General features: G+C 39.5%; 1 protein-coding gene across 8 annotated transcripts in view; it reads right to left on the minus strand.

Moving 5' to 3' along the window:
• Positions 1 to 20,824, minus strand: part of LOC147023500 (teashirt homolog 3-like) — a 368,991-nt gene that overhangs the window by 302,271 nt on the left and 45,896 nt on the right. For 6 of the 8 annotated variants that reach the window (XR_015060228.1, XR_015060231.1, XR_015060230.1 and 3 more), the window contains exon 2: positions 15,912 to 16,040. The exons of 1 other annotated variant lie outside the window; for it this stretch is intronic. Coding sequence is in view for 3 of the 7 variants with exons in the window: in XM_085888959.1 (XP_085745085.1) it covers positions 15,912 to 15,954 (43 nt within the window). In the remaining 4 variants the exon portion in view is untranslated. Of the gene's footprint in view, positions 1 to 15,911; positions 16,041 to 17,644; positions 18,862 to 20,824 lie in introns of those variants that run through there. One more of the 8 variants, XM_085888960.1, reaches the window with a different exon arrangement.

Genomic DNA, 20,824 nt, shown 5'->3' on the forward strand with positions numbered 1-20,824 from the left:
CAACCACTGTGAGGAACCTTGTGGGAAAATAAACAAAATAACTCACATCTGTGCTGGGTTTTGCTGTTGACAGACAATTCATGAATTGAGGAAAGAACATTTGGAGTCCCACTCATTGGAATTGTCACTGGTCAGATTGCAAGAGAAGATGTTAAGATCTGTCTCATACATATTGAACCTGCTTAAGATCAGAATTAATTGAAATATCTCCTTATTCCTCCTGGTCTGAGCATCACTCGACCGCTTTCCATCAACATCGTTCCTCAATGCTGGTGTTCACTCTTTTGCTAAGTGTTTTTGCAACCTTTAGATTTTAACTCACTTATTCACCCATTTTCTTTTGCCCGTAAAGTCTCATATATCTGAGCAGTTATTTTGAAGAAATATGCATATTACAAACCCTTCTTCAGTAGCTACCATCTTCTTAAAGTGTAACCAGTATCACATTAGTTTTTGATCTACTCTGTTATCACACTTTCAAACTTACCATTTTCTTCTCTGTGCCTTACATGTGCAATAAAAGAATGGAGGATAGCTAAGACAGAGAAACTAAAAAATTTCCCTCATTATAGACTCAAAGGACAGAAGCTGCGGAGAAGCATTCTGACCTCACGACCATGCACAAATGTAATTCTTCGAAGGAAGACATTTGGCCTGACGTACATTAATCCCAAGGGAAAAGAGCGGGACATGGGTTTACTCTTTCAACATGTCCTTCATTCTGCATTGCAGTTTCACTCCAACAAAGATTGCACCAGAAAAAGATATTCATCCGGTTTAATCCCCCGTCTTATTAATGCACATTACAACATGGAACATAACTTTATTGACCTTAGTAACCATGAAGTCATGAAAAAGAGAACAATGAGTTTTAAAGAAAAGTATGAAAAAAAAAATGTTGGTCGATTCACTGTTGCAAAATCGCAAGATTTATTTTTTTTAAAACACTGTTGATTTAGCTTAACATGAAAAAAGCAACTCCAATTTGCCATTGGATTTGAATGAGGATCTCATGAGAATCTCGTCAGATTTTCATCAAACCTTATCACATCTCATAAATTTCTTCTCGGGGTTAAATCAAGCTTGAAGAGATTTAAGGGACGTTAGGTTGAAATAAGCAACAGTTTTCTTGGGTATTCTCAACAACTTCCTGAGGATAATAAATGCTTCATGGGAATCCAACTCAGACTGAAGTTGTTACGGGTCGAGTTAGAATCTCCAGGAAGTTGGATATAACAACAAACAATTAACAAATGTATTGTTGCATTGTTGGCATTGATATGGAAATTTTATTGAATGAAAAGGTTAGTGTATACATGCATATTATATCCTTGTGCTGGACACAGGCCACTTAAACCAGGTCAACAAAACTTTGGCAGTTATTACAAAATTAAATGCTCAATACACAAACAAATCCTTTCTAGATCTACACCATTTCTCACATCCATTCAATATCAGGTCAGGTCACGTAAGGTCAGGTGTGGGAGCATGCACCGGAACAACACGTTATTGCATCTCCACTTTCCGTCGGTACTCCAGGGGTCGACATCTGACCATCTCCCAAGCAGATGCCTGGCCCATCACCATCTCCTTGAAATGCCGATCAACCTGCTGCAACCATGAGGCATGTGGTCATCCCGTTGGCCTCCTCCACCCACGAGGCTCCCTCGCTGAGAGAGAATCTGGTGAGCAGGATCAGCATCAGGAAAATGAGCCACATGTCCATACAGCAGCAGCTGACGCTCACGGACTATATAGGTAACAAATCTCATCTGAGTCTCTCTCAGCAACCCCTCATTGGACACAAAGTCTGACCAGCGATAGCCAAGGATTCTCCGAAGAGACCTGGTACCAAAGAAATTTAGTCGCCATCTCAGATCCCTGGTCAGAGTCCAAGTCTCAGAGAGCAAGACTGGAAGCACCAAGGACCTGAAGACTCAGACATTCGTCCTCCCGCACAGGTACTAGCAGAGCCACACCCCATGCTCCAGTGAAACCATGACTCTCCAGGCCTACCCAGACGTCTATTGACCTCTGGCTCACAGCCAGCAGAGACAGGAACATCACTCAAGTTAAGTGAATCTCTCCATGACCTCAACATCCTCACCACAAACAGGTACAGACAAGATAGCAGCATCCAAGATGCCATTGAAAGCCTGGATCTTAGTTTTCACCCAGGAAACCTGTAATCCTAGCAGCTGACTCCTCATTCATCAGCTCGAGGGCCCCCAAAAGGATATCCAGAGTCTCCCCAAAGATGACTGCATCATCTGTGACATCAAGGTCAGAGATCTTGACATTCCCAAACGATGCACCGCAGCTTTATGTCTCTGACATCCTCCCCAGAATCCAGTCCATACAAGTGCAGAAAAGTGTAGGGGCCAGCACACACCCCTGACAAACCCCACTAACCACTGGAAATAAGTCAGAGAAGGTATCACCACATCTGACAGCACTCTCAGTACCAGAGTAGAGTTCAAACATCAGACAGGTCAGTTTTGGTGGCACACCATGAAGACCAAGCATCTTCCTGCTGGCATCCCGATTCACTGAATTGAATGCTTTACAGAGATCAACATAGACGGCAAGCAGCCCCTGCCGAAACTCTCATCTGCGTTCGGTGAGGACCCCAAGAGCAAGGGAACGGTTAATCGTTGACCTCATTGGTGTAAAGCCAGACTGCTCTGGATGCTGGTACTCAAGAAGATGGGGGCGAACCCTATCAATAATTATCCGAACAAAAACCTTGCCCAGCACTGAAAGCAGTGTCACCCCTTGGTAGTTGTTGCACTCCTGGCAATCACCCTTCCCTTTCCAGAGAGTGACAAGGCACCTCTTCCAGTCAGTTGGGATGATGCCTGTGTTCCAGGCAGAGCACAGAACTGCATGCAATTACACAAGTACAGCATTTCCACCAGCCTTGAAAAGTTTAGCATGGATGCCACAGATCCCAAGAGCTTTACGCCATTTTAACCAGTTCACCGCAGCCTGTGTTTCCACAAGCGAAGGTGGATCACAATTGATTGGAGGGTCAGCAATAGAGATAGAATCAACCTTGACATCCAACTCGACAGCTGGTGGATCAGCTTGGTACAGCCACTCAAATTAACCAGCCCAGCGCGCCTTCATTTCGGACTCCTCTGTCAAGAGCCCACCACCCTCCGCTCTAACTGGAGTACACCAAGGGACAGGCTTTGAGGAACGCAATGCGCAAATTCCCCTGTAAGCGGGATGAGAATCACTCTACTCTACGAGAAGTGATGCTCTACCCCCTCACAGATTCCTCGCACATAGGCCTCCTTGTCCACCCTGAGTTTTAGTAATATATATATATATATATATATATATATATATATATATATATATATATATATATATATATATATATATAGATATATATAAATAAGCCAGGAGGCGGCGATGGGTCACTGAGCATGGAAACTATAAGATATAGAGCAAAATGGATGTCATATTGCGGATAGGGAGTCACCTTAAGATTACGCAGACCAAATTTCATCCAGTTCCATCTACTGATAACTACTCAGTATCCATTTGAATGAAAAGTACCGAAAATGCGGTTTGAAATCGGAAATCCCCAAAGTTCGAGGGGGTGCCGTAGGTGAACAAAGATATAAATCGAAAATCCGGCTCGATCGTTTTCCAGAATGTATTCCAGATGATTTGTGTGAATTTTCATGACCATCTGACCATAACCCTAGGAGGAGTAGCATTTGGCGTGAAGACACCTCCAGCTCTCGCATATTATCGATTTTTGCACTAATTGACCTTTGACCCCTGACCTAAGCGAAATCGGTCAATATGTCCTGAGGCAAAGTTGTAGTACTCATTGAGTGCCATGAACCTGCAAAGTTTCATTCGTATTGATGCACTCACCTGGTCGCTAGGGGGCCTTCAATTTTCACCAATTTTTGCGCATACCCTAATTGTAGGGGGCGCTGCGGGTAAAGTATTCCATATGTCACAAAAAACGGAAAATATTTGATAGAGCATCACCTGTAGATCAGTCGTGCCAAATTTCATAACCCTACATGGGATAATGGCTTTCGGAATTGATTTCACGTGAACGGTACCGATTTTGAAGGTTTTTTCGGTTGTTGCGAGGGAACCAAAGTTTCCCTAGCAACCATTACAATTTCCAAAGCACTAGGTCATAAGATGTACCTCACACCCGAGTTTGGTCAAAATCCGCCCACGTTTACTTCCAATTATGCTGATGACAAACGAACAAACATCCAAACAAACAGACAGAATTACTGACAATAAGGGTCACCTATTTCCGTGACCCATTACATATATATATATATATATATATATATATATATATATATATATATATATATATATATATATATATATATATATATATATATATATATATATATATATATATATATATATATATATATATATATATATATATATATATATATATATATATATATACATATACATATATATATATATATATATATATATATATATATATATATATATATATATATATATATATATATATATATATATATATATATATATATATATATATATATATATATATATATATATATATATATATATATATATATATATATATATATATATATACATATATACATATATATATATATATATATATATATATATATATATATATATATATATACATATATATATACATATATATATATATATATATATATATATATATATATATATATATATATATATATATATATATATATATATATATATACAAATACATATACATACAGAAAATATACACACATGTTTACATATACACATTTATACATATATATATACATTTCTATATACACATCTATATATATATATATATATATATATATATATATATATATATATATATATATATATATATATATATATATATATACATGTATATATATATATATATATATATATATATATATATATATATATATATATATATATACATGTATATATATAAATATATCTATCCATACATATATATGTAATCTCATTCTCACCAATGACTCATTGACTGACTGACTAATATTAAAGTTCGGTACTTCTGGGTGATGTAGAAAATTGAAATTTTGCATTCCAACAGATATCAAAGCTTGCACTCCGGGGGGGCGGGGGGGGGTGATCACAGAACTGTTGGAGAGCATCCGTACTTGAAAATATAAATAAATGGGGAAAAATGAAAATAAATAAATGAAAAAAACAGGTTCGTTTTTGCTTTCAATGTGGAAGCATACCTCTTTCATATATATATATATATATATATATATATATATATATATATATATATATATATATATATATATATATATATATATACACATACATATACATATATAAATACAAATATATACATATACACTACCAGTCAAAAGTTTTAAAGCACCCCCATTTTTCCAGTTTTTACTGAAATTTAAGCAGTTTAATGTTTCAATGTACTCTGAAATTGAGGCATAGAAGAAATAAACAATTGCAGATAAAAAGGAAATCATGGAATCGTTTTGTTGAACAAAATTTAATTTAAATTTTTGACTCATCAAAGTATCCACCTTTTGCAGATGTAACAGCTGAACATACTTGTGGAATTCTTTCCACAATGGAAATCAAATATTGTTCAGAAAGTCCTTCCCAACACTGTTGCAGAAGTTCTCACAAATGTGTTGCACTTGAAGGTTGCTTTTCTTTCACCCTTCTGTCCAGTTCATCCCAAACCAGCTCAATGGGGTTTAAGTCTGGAGACTGTGCTGGCCATTCCATGATTTGAAGCCTACCATCTTGCTCTTTTCTTTTAAGGTCGTTCTGACATAGCCTGGAGGTATGTTCTGGGTCGTTATCTTGCTGTTGGATGAACCCCTGACCAACTAGGCATCGACTGAATAAAATCTTTCAAAAATGACAAAAATTATAAAGTGCTTTTCTAAGAATGTCCCACATTGCCCACTCTAGGTGGACCAAGAAGGGTGGGAGTGTCTGCTAGTACACATAATTTTTTTTAATCATCCAGACCCTTCACTTTAAATGTTACCAGCTGGGAGACGGAACTTTTAGGATGACCCTTCTGCAGTAACACATGGAAGAAGTGAGAAGCCAGCCTCGTTCACCATCAATATAATCAAACAACACCTGTCCAGCCTCACTACCATCAGTCTAGTAATATAAGAGAGTGAAACATGCTCACATTGAAAGACACTGTAGTTAAGTGTACGTGAAACTTCACTTGTTACCTCACTGATATATACTTCCATAACTTCTAAGAATGGGATTTCAGTCATCTCATCTCTACTCACATGGAGACATTAAAAATCTTGTGGTGTCAATTGAGAAGAATCAGCTTTTGGGGGTAGTACCATGAATATAAAAGAAAGAAACTAAATGTCCACCCTTTTCCCCAGCCATATAAAGCACTGCACAAGCCCTCATATCATCCAAATAATGAGGTAGGATGTTAAAACGACAAACAACCAAACTCAATCGTATTTCAATTTTATATTCTATGACTGCTCAGAAAGGTGCTCAAAAGAAAATAAAAATAGGTAGAAGGATTTAAATGCAAATGCACTTATTGATAAAGCTAAAATGCAAAAGAAGGAAGGAGATGGTTTCCTTACATGTACCTTTGTTTGGGGGAAAATTTGCTGACTGACCTGAGAGCTGATCTTTACTTAGAATGCTTTTTATATCTTTATGAAATGTAAATGTAAAAAAAAAGTAGGAAGTTCTCACGAGATACAATTACAATCATCTAAGACATGTCAAGTCTTTTATATTTTCAATAATGTCCCTTGACTTCAATGCAGTTGCTCCATTTGTCCTTCAAACTGTCAATTCCAGTAAACAAGAAGTTTTCAGATTGCACCTTTAACCTCGTCTTGGTCGATTCAGTTTCGTTCCTTGTTTTGGAGAATCGGCAATCACACATGTGGAACTTCAAATACCGAAATAGAGAAGTCCCAAGGGGGCAGGTCTGGGTGGTACAAGGGTTTTGGGGGGAAGGGGACATGATCCAGCTGCTCAAATGCAGTGATGAATTGCAGTCTGTGAAACATGGGCTTTGTGCACAGGTGCTTTTTCAAGGAAGAGCACACCCTTAGGTCAACATCCCTCAGTGTTTGTCTTTGATGGCCTACCACAATTTTTGTATGTTTTGTGAGGAATATCATCAACCATAAGAATTACCTTTGCATACCATAAAATTGAGGCCATGATCTTGCTGACAGAAAGTTGGGTGAACAAGTTCTTGACTGGCAGCGATCTCTTGTGCGTCCTTTGGATGGATTCAAATTTGATTTCAGGATTTCAGAGGTGAAGCCATGTTTCGTCCGCAGTTATCAGATAAACTTGGGGTCTTAACATCAAAGACCATCACCAGCATGACCATTAAAGTTGGCCAGATCTTTGCTAAACAGTTTGAGAATCAAGATGATGTCAATTGTGAGCAATGAGCTTTTGGGGGACCCATCTTTCCAAAACTTTAAACACCACCAAGTGTTTTTGGATGGTGAAAACAATGTAGTGAGAAATTCCAAGCACTATAGGGATATTTTGGTGATCTTAGTACTAAGCTCATCCATGATTAATGCCCCTGGGGCAACAGTTTGTGGATCGGTCACACATGCCAGCAGTCCTGACCAGTAGTCATCTTCAAGGGACTCACATTCATGCTTAAAGCCAGCTGTCCATTTGGCTACTGTAGAATATGAGAGTGCACCTTCACCAAACATGCTTATGACCATATGTTCATGAATTATTTTGGAGTTGGAAACCTTTGCATAACGATTTGATGACACGTCATTGCTCAACTTTAGCGAGAGCCATAATTGAATGATGTAGCAAATTTCTAGATTATACTCTGAAACAGCAATGCCAGATTAATTAAACTAATGGCATGTACACCAGGAACTAGAGTGAAGCTGTGGCATGCCATTGCAAATCCCCATGCTTCCCAAGTAAAACAAGGTTGAAAGATGGCAAAAAGTTCCATCAGGAATGACCCAATATCAAGTTTTGAGTTAAAAAAAAAAATTTCCCCCATTTTGACCCTTGTGACCCTCAGTCTCCACCCCTTGGAACATTAACCAGGGGTCAAATGCAAAAAATTACATATTTCATGCGTCCCCCAATGTTGATTGATTACAAAGTTTAATTTAGAAACGTTTAAAAAAGTGCCTGTAATTACATTTTTTGTTATTTGACCTTTTGACCTTGACCAAGGGTGTGTGGCCAAAAATGACACTGCTCTTGCACCTTTGTGCCACGTGGTGATCATAACTACCAAGTTTGGTGAATTTCTGCACAACCATTTACGAGGAGATCAGAGCAAAAGAGCCTTGCCGACGTAATGGGTCTTCACACCTCATTTCCCATGGTGGTGTATTGTCAATCAAGTGTTGAATCAGGTTCTTGTAAAATGTTTCCCTGTAAGCATCTTGTGAGGCCATTGATGTCTTTGTGCCGTCTTCGGCATAATAAGCATGGTGCTGGCTCAAGAGCGACCAAAACCACAGAATTTTCATTGATCAGTGTGGTAGAATGTCATGTCTGTACCTTAATATTTACTGCAATATGAAAAGAAATATGAAGAAAATATATACGTACTCATTAATCCACATTTGATTATCTCTCTTTCTGACACTATTTTGGGGATTATTTTTGTCTTCTTTTATTTTTATTTTTTTCTGTTGCCAAGGTTTATATAAACTATGCACAGTGGTGATGTTACAATGTAGCTGAAGATCAGGCAATGGATGCAAGGTTTAAACTAGAGCAAAGTCGATGGTGCACCATAGCGAATCCCCAAGTTTCCCACCTCGAGCGAAGTTGAAAGACGGAAAAACATTCCACCAGGAATGACCCAATATCAAACTTTCAGTTTAAAAACATTTCGGTTTTGAACCTTGTGACTCCCTGTGGACAAGAACTATGGATCAAAATCGAAAAAAAATCGTTACAGACTTAAATGTAACGATGTAACTGTTTAGGAGGAGAGAGCATAATGGATGGACAGACAGACAGATAGATAGATGCAGCTGATTACAATATCCCCCTGTTTTTGTTTTTTCAAAAAGTCTGGGGATAATAAACTATGTAGTATGTACAGAAACATTAAACAAAAGGAAATTACTACTAATGTTAATCGATTTCACTTAGACCTAGTTAAAAACAGAAAAGTTTGTGTTAATCATCAACTTTGGGAAAAAAAAAAATATCTTGATACTTTCTGTTATAAGCAGTGAAATTAAGTGAAAGTGATGCCCAAATTCTTGGAATAGCATGTAAAAAATCAGCAACAGGACTTAAAAAGGGGGGGATTATGACATCTGCTCTTTAATCAAAGGCCGGTTGATCGCCTATCTTTCCTCCTCTCTGTCTTGCAAGCTTTTCCCATTAAGTCTTCTACCCCTCCCCAGCCAAATAGAATGGACATGCTCATCAAATAACACACTACATATTAACATTACAAGGTCATGGCTCTCTGTTCACCTCCAATCATTTATTCTCCTTTTCCTCCTGCCGGTAGAATGGCATTGTTTATATCCAACCAACCCAGCTTTTACCTTCATTGCTTTGACGTGACAGTACATTTCCAGCTCATGTTGTCTTCCATCCTCACTTTTGATCTTTTATACACCCTGCAAACTTCCTCCCCAAAATTTTCCTGAGGTTTCTTTGTGTCTCTCAGGACTTTTACATGAGCTTGCCTCATGTCTGTCTGTTCTCCTCTATCCAAATGTCAGTGTAATACTGCTTTCCCCTTCCCCCCTCTCATTCATTTTCTGCCTTCTTCTATAAGCTTATATTTTGTTTGGTTTTTTAAGAAAGAAAACATTGTAGAGGTGATGTTACAATGACCTTGATAACCTTGATAGAATCACAAGCTGATCAAACACTTGGAGTATGTCTTTCAATCCGGAAAAATCTCACACTCTCACTCTGTCTCTCCAAAACGACCATCTGGAAAACCCACCGATCTACTTTCTTAACAATTCCCTTGAAGAAGTTCAGTCGTTCAAACTCCTGGGTCTCATAATTATCAACCATGATCTTTCCAGGACAAACCACATTTCAAAGTTAGCCTCAAAAGCCAGTGGTTGGCTTTTGAGGCTGACTTTGAAACATGGTGCATTTCCCATTAAAGATCACTAGGCATCCTCCACCGTGCAAAGTCCTTCCTTAGCACATCTGAACTCATATCCACCGACACAACCCTTCATCCACCGCTTGATAGACTAGTGCTCTCCCCTCTAGGCTGGCACCCATCTCACATCTTTCTCAGCTTGACCTGGTGGAAACCAAGGCCTTCAAGATAATTGCAATCTCCCTCGATGAAGCTGAGTCTGTGGGCCTATCATTTTCCCATTCCAGACAGGTTGGTGGTCTCTCTTTCCTCTTCCACCTCCTTTCTGGTCTTGCGCAGTCTGCTTTTTCTGGGCTTTGTTTGCTACCCCGCTCCCTCCCGCCCTCCTTTCCAGGTTTCTGTAAGGCACACGGTCCACCATCAACCCCCTTCTGGTGAAACTCCTTAAATCCAGGATCACAGCCCACCTCCACTCATTCATTCCTCTTTTCCCAACCTGTGGAACCAACTTCCACATTCTCTTCAATCTCATTCTTCCCTCCAGATATTCAATGCAGCTGTTCACCACCATCTCAGATTGTCCCAAATCCAAAACTGTGATCTTTTCTTACCACCCGTGATTCTTGATTGAAGTGATTCTTCGCCATTGAGAGACAGGGCTAAACTAATATATGGCACGACATCTCAAAACGTTTTGGACGAATTTGGTGGAAACTTGGTGGACTGGTTGTGTGTTTGACAAGGAAGAAATAGTTCGATTTGGGGGAATATCGGAATCTGGATGTGGATATGAGAATTGTTAATTTTTAAAGTGATTCTTCACCATTGAGAGATACGGCCAAAAACGATACACAGAATAATATTTGAAAAATGTATTAGCCCGATATGTTCTCGTGGATCAGGGATTGCGTGGCAGAGGTATGTGCTCTACCGAGTGCCCTTCTAGTTTTCCTCTGTTATGTCCTGATCCATTCTATATCCCAGCTCCTCCACAAACCTCAACTTTGTGTACAAAAATAAATTTTAAAAAGTAATTATGATTGACCTTTATAAAAGGTATATTAAATTAAGTTTTTTTTTCTCTACATTGGTCGATACCTATTGGAAAGTGTACACATGATACATAACATTGAGAGGCGTCATAGTACTGAATTACAAGAACATTCGGAGACGAGGACAAATCAGCACAGTACATAAGATTTAGACCTGATATCCCAACAGGCCAAACTATGTTAATAAACCTTCAATACAGTGGCAGTTATGAAAGCAAAGTTTTTTGATTCATGTCCAAAGCTTTTTAATTCAAAGACATTTGTAAAACAGTAAACATAGTACAGTCTCCTCAACTGACCACTTCCTCCATAACAAATCCCAAACGCATAAACCGACAATTGTGTGAAATTTTTTTTACTTGGATTGAAACTTACAGAATGCCCTTTAACACCACTATTTACATGAAAAAGAGAAATGATTTCGGAAGGCAAAACATTCCGTGAATCAATTGAGAAAACTTGTAAAAGATTCGTACGGACGATAAAGTGTGGGATTCTCAAAAACGTAATCACCACTGTAACATTTCCTTCTCTCCCACATCTTTGCCCTCATGCTTGGCAAACAAACATGAAGGAGGACAATACATATGCTGCCAGAAAAGGCAGGTTTGAAGCAAAACAAAAGTTTTACAGTTCCTGTAATCTTGACAGTTATAAATCAACTTCTCTCTCCCCAAATCACATAAATGTATCCATTCATCTTTCCTGTAGCCCTCGGTGCAAGGGGACAGATGTCTTCTGGAAAAAAAAGTCAATAAACCGCACATTTCTTGTCGCGATTCATACATTGCACAAGATGCGGAAACAGTTCACTCATGTTCGTTCACTTTTCTTTGTCACAAATGAGACAGGAACTCCAAGCACAAGTGCAAATACAGTCCAAATATAATTTGATTTGATTTTTTATTAAGCAATCCCTGTCTATAAATCTATGTTCTAGCTCCTCCATGAGCCTCGACTTTTTATGAAAAAAAATTCTTTGGATGACAAACAAGTCAAGTAATTTTGTTCCCTCAATATCTGAGAAATGCAGGACATGCATGGCCTTGCGACATGGAGGGTGGGGGTTGTGGGTGAGAGGGGGAGGGGCGTCCTGCCTGCCTGGCTGCCAACAGAAGCCAGGTGCATTGAAAAAGAAATTCGAGAGACCTGGCAGTGTTGTAGGTCAGATCACTTTTGGAGAAGTTAGTGAATGGCTCTGAAATTTTACAAAAGTGCCTTTATCCCCTGATCAAAGGGATTACAGGAACCGTTTCAAATTCTTTCAACAAGTTCTAACCCCTACTTAACCAATTGATAAGGTAAATAAATACAAGGTAAAGTACACAGCCCCTAATCAAAAGTATACCCAACGTTTCATCGAGTTTATAGCCTTACAAAAATTAAATTAAATTCCCTATGCATTACTCATGAAAAGAGATCTGCTGAGATTTGATGAGAATCTTTTAATATCCCAGGTGTAACACAGAGGACATTTTTGGAAGGGAATTTTCAAAAAAAAGATTATTTTCTAAAAGAGTTGTGACAATTAACACAGTGTTAAGATCGAAACAGTAAATTAGACCTCCTGAAAATACAATTGCAGTTCAAGTTGTTAAGCTGCCAAGTCCATAAATCTTGACCATAGATTCCAAAGAGGTTCCTTGAGGGTTGTAGCTCCCAAAACAAATACGATTACAGTGCAGCGGGATTGTATATGTATGCATGACTTCACAACAGTGACTAAAACATAATAAATATCCTTGCAATTCAAGGGGTGCAAGGAAGGCAGAATATAGCAAAGTGAGGTCAGACTGAACAAAGTACCAGAGAATGGTTTTCACTGGGCAGTTTGACTGATATTAATTCTTTCAGATATGACTGCACACTAAAGAGGTGAGTGAGTATAAAGCATTTCGAGTTATCACTAATAACACCTCTGAGACAAGCCACTTGCCCCAAACAAATACCTTTGTTAAGTCATACCAGGCTGGTGTATGTACGTACCATACGGACTGTATAACATGTGTTGGCATCACCAGTTCAGATGGTTAGCAATGAGCCAGAGCTCACACAGCTTCTCTGATGTTATCAAAAAATACAGAAGATGCAGGATAGAGACAGATCCACTTGGATGAAAGGAAAGAACAATGTACTTCGAGACACCCAAAGTAACAGACATTCAGGCTCAAGATACAAATTATGCCACCACTACGTATGAGTAAGGACTATTCATCAAAAAAACCTAACACCTTGGTTTCTGCGATGGAAGTGATAGTAATTTTTTTATGTTCTTGTAATTCCAATTTGGTATAACTAGTACGTGCCCGTAAAAAAATTTTTTTTTTTAAATTATAAATAAATATTCAAACCGCGAGCAACAAACAACAACCAAACCACACAGGCCATTTCTTCGCTCTCGCGTGCCCGTACGTGCTTGGCCCGGAAGTTCGCATATTATTCACAGTTACGATTATTCGCAATTTAGTTTTAATACCCAATTATTCAATTAGCGCCAACGTATTTTACCTTTTCGCAATGTCGTGGCAAGGAAAAACAAAAAGAGAAGACAAGAGAGAGAAAAAAAAAATTACTTCCTGGTTCAGAGCACACCAGCACTCTGATGTTACCGAAATTTATGCACCGTCTAATATGAAAATGATCATAACTTGGGGCATTGTGTTTATCTATAAATGCGCAGAAGAAATCGAGAAATTATTAGAATACACGAAGTCATCACTCTCCGGAAGTCCGTACGTTGTAACCTGTAATGGCGAACGCGGTTGAGCTTCCCTTCCCCATCAGCCACGCCCACGAAACAACATGTCTTGTCATTGGTTTGGTAAATAAATGGCCATAACTTGGGAAGCACTTGTCCGATTAATGTCAAACTCTGAAAAGGCACATCCTCAGGTCCCCAGCAATATACCTGGCAAGTTTCAATTAGATCGGACCAGTGGTTGTGGAGAAACAGCGATCACAGACACACTCACACACACACACACACACATTGCTGGAATTATATATATATATATATATATATATATATATATATATATATATATATATATATATATATATATATATATATATATATATATATATCAGTGAGTCAATCAGTGAGTGAGTCAGTGAATGAGTAAAAAAATATATATATTTGTATACACACAGATACATACCCCACGAACATTCGACCACACCGCCTCAACCACCACTGATACCTCCAGGCTCCCAGTACTATTGAGCATGTACTGACTTAACACACAAGCCAGGCGTTTGCTTAGCGGTTAGGGTGGTGGCTTGGGATCCTTGGCTCCTGAGTTCAAGCCCCGTTGGCTGCTGAATTAACACCAGGGGGTTAACTCAGCCTGTCATCCTTCTGAGGTTGGTGAAATGAGCACCAATGTACTGGTAATAGGGGCACCAATGTACTGGTAATCAGCGGCATAGCCGCACCTCTAACCAATGATGCAACCAGCAGCCAAAAAAGGCTGAACACAATTGGAACTAAACACATGCTGCAGTGCCCTTTCACATCCACTTCAATTAACGGTCTCATCCCCACATCCTCTACATTACTGAGAGAGAAGAACATTATATGTTGCCTACAACTCAAAGCTCAGCAACCTTCTACCTTAAATACCCTCCCAGTGCATCCAAGCCCCCTCTTGCACCTACCCCTTCATCTTCACAAGCCTCCTTTAATCCTCTTTCCTTCAAACATCTCTCCGCTATCTTCTTTCTTTCCTTTGTTCCTGCCTTACTCCATCATATCTGCCTGGTCCACCCGAAGCCTTGCCACCTGTGTCGCACCAATCTCTCTGCTAAAACCTCCGTTCAATCCTCTCTACCTCAGATCTCACCTCCCACCTTCCAACTTGCCTTTTGCTCTGAGTGAGGACTCTTCACCAATATTGGTCGTCACATCAATCCAATAACATCATAAACTCCCACACTTCTAGCACCAAGTACTTTTGGTCGTAGCTGTTAATGGAAACTGAAATTTCCCACCTTGTCCAAAGAAAGCAATATTTGTGAAGCATCTTGCTATTCCTACCCATCTCCTCACAAATCTGCTCACTAAAACCTCCATTCTCGACACATATCCAAGGGCAATGTCTTAAACCATCATATGAGACACACCTAAACCTGGCAATAATCCAAACTTCAAGCGCAAGATATTTGACTTCCAAAGCAAACTGCACCCATAATCTTCCTCGATCCTTGGAGGCATCTCAATCTTTTCCGCCGCCCTTCTCAGATCACAAAGTTGCATCATGTACCACCTTTCCAGGCTTTTCACCAGGAACTCTGCTGGCTATTGTAAAAACCTCCACTCCAAACTGTAATCAGTGTGCACAATCCACGACACCTCTTACCATCACACACTGACTTATTTACCTAAAATGCAATCCTTGCCAAACAATTCCCACAAGACCGACTCTGGCACACTCCACTAAAGGGTACATCACTATCAGGTCATCCAAAAATGAAAACACCAGTATAAAGCATTGGCAAGGGGGAAACTGCACTTCTGTCCTATACTATTTTGCAACAATTATATATCAACAGTTTCATTACCAGTGCAAATAGAATGGGAAGATGGCAAATCCTACAAGAATACAACCCTCCAACACCTGCCAGTACATTGTCTAATATTTTACCATGTCACAAAAAAAAAATGCCAACCAAAAGTCCCTAAATATATTTGGTAGATAGAATAACTCAATCGCATGTTGGATGAGGGGTACAGCACCAACCTGGATGCATTTGCCAAGTCCAGCAACAACCCCGCCGTGTCATTCCACTGACTCTTCATCTCCTGCAATATACTCAGACAGCACAGCTGAGCGCTCAATACTCCTTGCCACCCCTGGTAATCATGTACACTGAAACAGAGCCATTTATGTACCACTCAGTGTGATGAAGGTTGAGAGTCAAGCAGCAAAACTCTCCATCAAAATCTCCCCCATCCATATTCAGCATTGCTATCGGACTGAAATGACCAATGCTATTCCTTGCTTCCTTTTCTTTCTGGATGTATACCTCTTCTGCTCGATTCCAGTCCCTAGGCACACGTCCTCTACTCCACACCACCTTCAAATTCATCCAAAAGTACTACATCCTGATCCCACATTCCCCGAAACACCATATATGGAACACGGTTGGTCCTGGGACAGATTCAAACCATGACTTCTTCAAAAACGCCTCCACTTCAGACAGCTTTGGCTCCCTCAGATCACATGGAATGCCAGACTCTGTCAGCCTCAACAACCGTTTGACTCCTCCACCACCTACTCCCTCTTAATACCCACTTCAATCCTCTATTAATGACTTTACAGCTTCTTATTTAGCACCTGCAACACTCTTGGCCTTTTATGGTCCAGCATATCTCTGTCATGAACGAAGTGGCTTTTTCATAGAACTTTGTCTTGCTCTTCCCTTCTATTTCCTTCATCTTGTCATCCTTTCTACCTTTCACATTTTCACCAACCACACTTTCACCTACACCCTCAACTCAAAATTCAAACCTCTGGCCTCCAGCTGTTTTCTTCCAACTGTTCGACAATGCCTGCAAGCTCTTCCTCAACCCCTCAGCCATCCACTCAACCTTGCCTTTCCCACCAAATCACCACCCTCGACTTGCTCCTTCACTCCAAATATAAGACAAGCAAACTGATAAACAATCTCCTCCATCTTTCTCAATCTATCCTCCACCTTCCACTTCAGTTTCAACCCTCTATTCTCTATTCTCACTCATACTCACCAATTTTCCTTTTTTCCACCTCAACTTTCCACTAACTGCTGAAGTGTGGACACAGGACATGCCACACAGTGGTTCAGTACCTGGTTCCGCAGAACATGCCACACATGTCTCTGTGTCAGGGACACTGTGCTGCTGCAGTCTCTCCTCTCCTGGATTGATGCCATCCCGAATGCAAACCCTCTGACTCTAATGTATTTGCATTCTTCTCAGTGATTCAAAATTGTGCCCACATGCACACACTATTCAGTCATCCGGCAGACTGCTCCACTCATGACCTTGCACTCTTACACGACCTCTCCTCCATAGCTGCTCGCACATCCGCTCCAAATGATAAATCCTCATTCCTCTCACCTACCTCAACTCCCGTCCACACTGACGCATTAACTGATTTACATCCATTTTTTGTAAACAATTACCACTATCCATGCCAAGTCCATTGTCCGTTCAATCCATTAAACATAATCCATCTTCCACCCATCAGGGTATTCATATACACACCACTTGGTGCAATTACTAGAGTAGTACTTGTTGCAATGTGTTTGGTGTGCTTTTCCTTTGAGTTGGCTGCTGTGTTTGATTCCTGACCTGAACATAAACTGTCAGATTGTTGCTTCGCAGACATTTGATTTGTCATGAAGTGCACCTTCACTTGAATGGACGTTAAGCTGGATGGCCCCCTCTGCTAGCATTAGTTGCGGACATTAAAAGCATTTGTGGACAGTTTACCCCACAGTGTCCTTCAGGAAGAGTAGGCGAGTTATTGTCAGCATCCTTGTCAAATTTCCAATTCCAGCTCGAACTCTATCGTCAACCCACAGTTGGAAAGCATGGCGGGGTGTGTGCCAACACCCACAATGCAAAGTGGATTGAGGAAGGCCTTTGTCCTGCAGTGGACACAAAAAAAGGCTGATGTTAATTAATTTGAATCGGAAACACATGTCTAAAACTGAAGCTTAATAAGCTATCTTGCAAACTTCTGATTTATGTTTTTGTAAATTTGAAGGAGAGGTGTCTTCTTTTCTCTCTTTTTCTCCTTCTCTTCTCTTCTCTTCTCTTCTCTTCTCTCTCTCTCTCTCTCTCTCTCTCTCTCTCTCTCTCTCTCTCTCTCTCTCTCTCTCTCTCTCTCTCTCTCTCTCTCTCTCTCTCTCTCTCTCTCTCTCTCTCTCTCTCTCTCTCTCTCTCTCTCTCTCTGAACTTCAAGTGGATTCTTCAGAGGACAGGTCTCAAAAGGGAAATGTTATTTCTTTGCTTCTCAGAAAATTGAAAGCAGCTGAATCTAATTTAACATATATTCTGCATTAGGCTATAGAATTAGTTTTTTTAAGGTCTGAGGTACATTCACCTGTGTTCAAGCAGGGGAGTGGAATTGGGAGCTATCTCATGCAAAAGGGAGATGAGAACAGACAGTGAGTCAGAGTAAAGAAGTCCTTCCCTATTTGCATCCTGTATCTTTCAATACAAATGCATGAGTCATACAAACAGCCTGGCTAATGTTTTCATCCAATGCTGGTCAAAATTAAAGAAATGGACAACAAAGTTTTTCACTTTTCACATCTCTTAACTCCAACTACACTGGGGCAGGGGGGGCTGGGAGGGCTGGGAACTCCCAATTCGAAAATGTTCGCAATTTTTTCACAACCGCTGGGTATTTCAAATTCTCCTCTCAATGCTATTTTCTCTAGTGTCTTGCACACATTTTGATACCATTTATGTCCAAATCGGACTTACCGTTCAGGTGTCACACGACAATTAGTAGTCACATGTCCTAAAAAAAAAAAAACCCTGCAATTTTTGCATATGTTTATGTACAACAAACGCATGTGAATAAGGGTGATAATGAGTAATCATTATGATTTTCAACTTGAGAAACATAATTATTTGATAATAATGCACACTTTTCATGCAATTTCATGTAATCCAACGTCAAGAATTGTTGGTTTCTATGCAAAAATGCATAAAATTAGTATATTGCATAACTAATTAGGCAATAATTAGACAAATTAACATGCTATGAAAAACAATAATTTTACCATCGCGTTCATTATATGATGACCTATGTGTGTGCAAATTTGCAAGTTCATCGGATCATCAACGGCCAAGTCAGGGTAGGCTCAAAATCATCCCGTTCAGTTAGGATTTTAAAGTGCAGGTGACACAAATCTTCATTTTTCTAAGAAATAACGTGATATTAAATTCTATTGAATATATAATAATAATAACATTAAAATAACATTGACCTGGCAAACAGAGAAAATGGCAGAAAGGTGGTGCCTACCTCTCCAGTCTACCAGCTGTTGATTTTAGCACGTGTGCTTTGAAAGAGCACCATGGACCATTATGTTAGACAGAGGTGTTGGTAGGGTGGGGGGGATATTTATTGGCCTTTTCCTGAGGAAGCATTGCAGATATGAAGTTGTTTAAGAAACATTACTTTCATGCATTCCAATAAATAACTGCAACAGCCGATGCAAGGCAATAAGGGTGCTTGTTGCCATTGCAACAAAGCAAGGAAAAGCATTGAAAATGATTGAATACTGACTATTGTGCCTGTACACGTATCGGAGCATAAATAGTGAGTGCAGAAGTTTTTATTTCACAAGGTAGTTAATGAAAGTTACTGCAAAGTCATAAAAGTGAATGCATATGTTCAGACAGGAACAACCATACTGAACCAATATTGAACTTTTGATCAAACATGATGCATTATTGATTTTGTAAGCACCAAGTCTGAAAATTTTGAGAAATGTTGAAGTCAAAAAGAGGAAGATGAAAATTATATTAAATCTCACCATCTGCATATTTACCTCCACCACCGAAGGGGGGGGCGGAGGTTATGTTTTCACCCGTTTGTCAGACTGTCAGTTTGTGTGCAAGATATCTCAAAAGGTTATGGATGGATTCGGCAAAGATTTTGTGGACAGGTTCAGTGTGTGACGAGGACAAACTGATTAGCTATATATAACTAGAAGGGCACTCGGTAGAGTGCATACCTCCGTCACGTAATGCCTGATCCATGAGAACGTATCGGACCCAATACATTTTTGAAATATCATGCTATATATCGTTTTTGGCCCGATCTCTCAATGGTGAAGAATCACTTTCATAACTAAATAATTATCGTATCCAGATCCAGATTCGGATCTTCTCCAAAATCGAATTATTTCTTCCTTGTCACACACCCAGCGTGTCCACCAAGTTTTGTCAGAATCCGTCCAAACTTTTTGAGATATCGTGCTATATATCATTTTGGCCCTCTCTCTCTCAATGGTGAAGAATCACTGAAAAAATTCTAGTAGTCGGATCTGGATCCGGATCTTCACCAAAATCTAATCAGTTCGTCCATGTCAAACACCCAACCTTCCCAACCAAATTTCATCCAGATCCGTCCACAACTTTGTGAGACATCCTGCACACAAATAAACAAAGAGACAAACAAACAAATAAAAAGCAGACAGAGGGGTGAAAACATCACCTCCTTCACCTTCGGTGGTGAAGCTAATAAATCAATGAATATTCTTCATGTACTCTATTATATAAATTAGTGTCACCTCAACAATTGGAGCACCTTTCAATAGCAATGGGTACAGGTATGTGTCACCTTCCATGAAGAGGCTTGTTTTAACTACTGGGCTCAAGAACATTGAATGCCCAGATCAGAAGTGCAAACATTTAGTTCATTGGTTGAATGATGAAGCAGACATAGCACAGCATGGAAAAAAACAAGCTCCACAAATGATGACATGTCAATGACCCCCGCACAGTGTGCATAAAAGTGGCACATGAAGAGAAGGCCTTGCTGCTAGTTATCATGCTCTGAGCCCTGCAATTAGCACACCAAACTGCTCCACTAATTGCCACAGTTCAACAGGCTGAGACCAAAGGTGCACATGAAAAACCTGATGCACC

The sequence above is a fragment of the Eptatretus burgeri genome, chromosome 7 (assembly GCF_056783735.1).
Source record: "Eptatretus burgeri isolate ZD-2024b chromosome 7, Ebu_testis_v1, whole genome shotgun sequence".
NCBI lineage: Eukaryota > Metazoa > Chordata > Myxini > Myxiniformes > Myxinidae > Eptatretus > Eptatretus burgeri.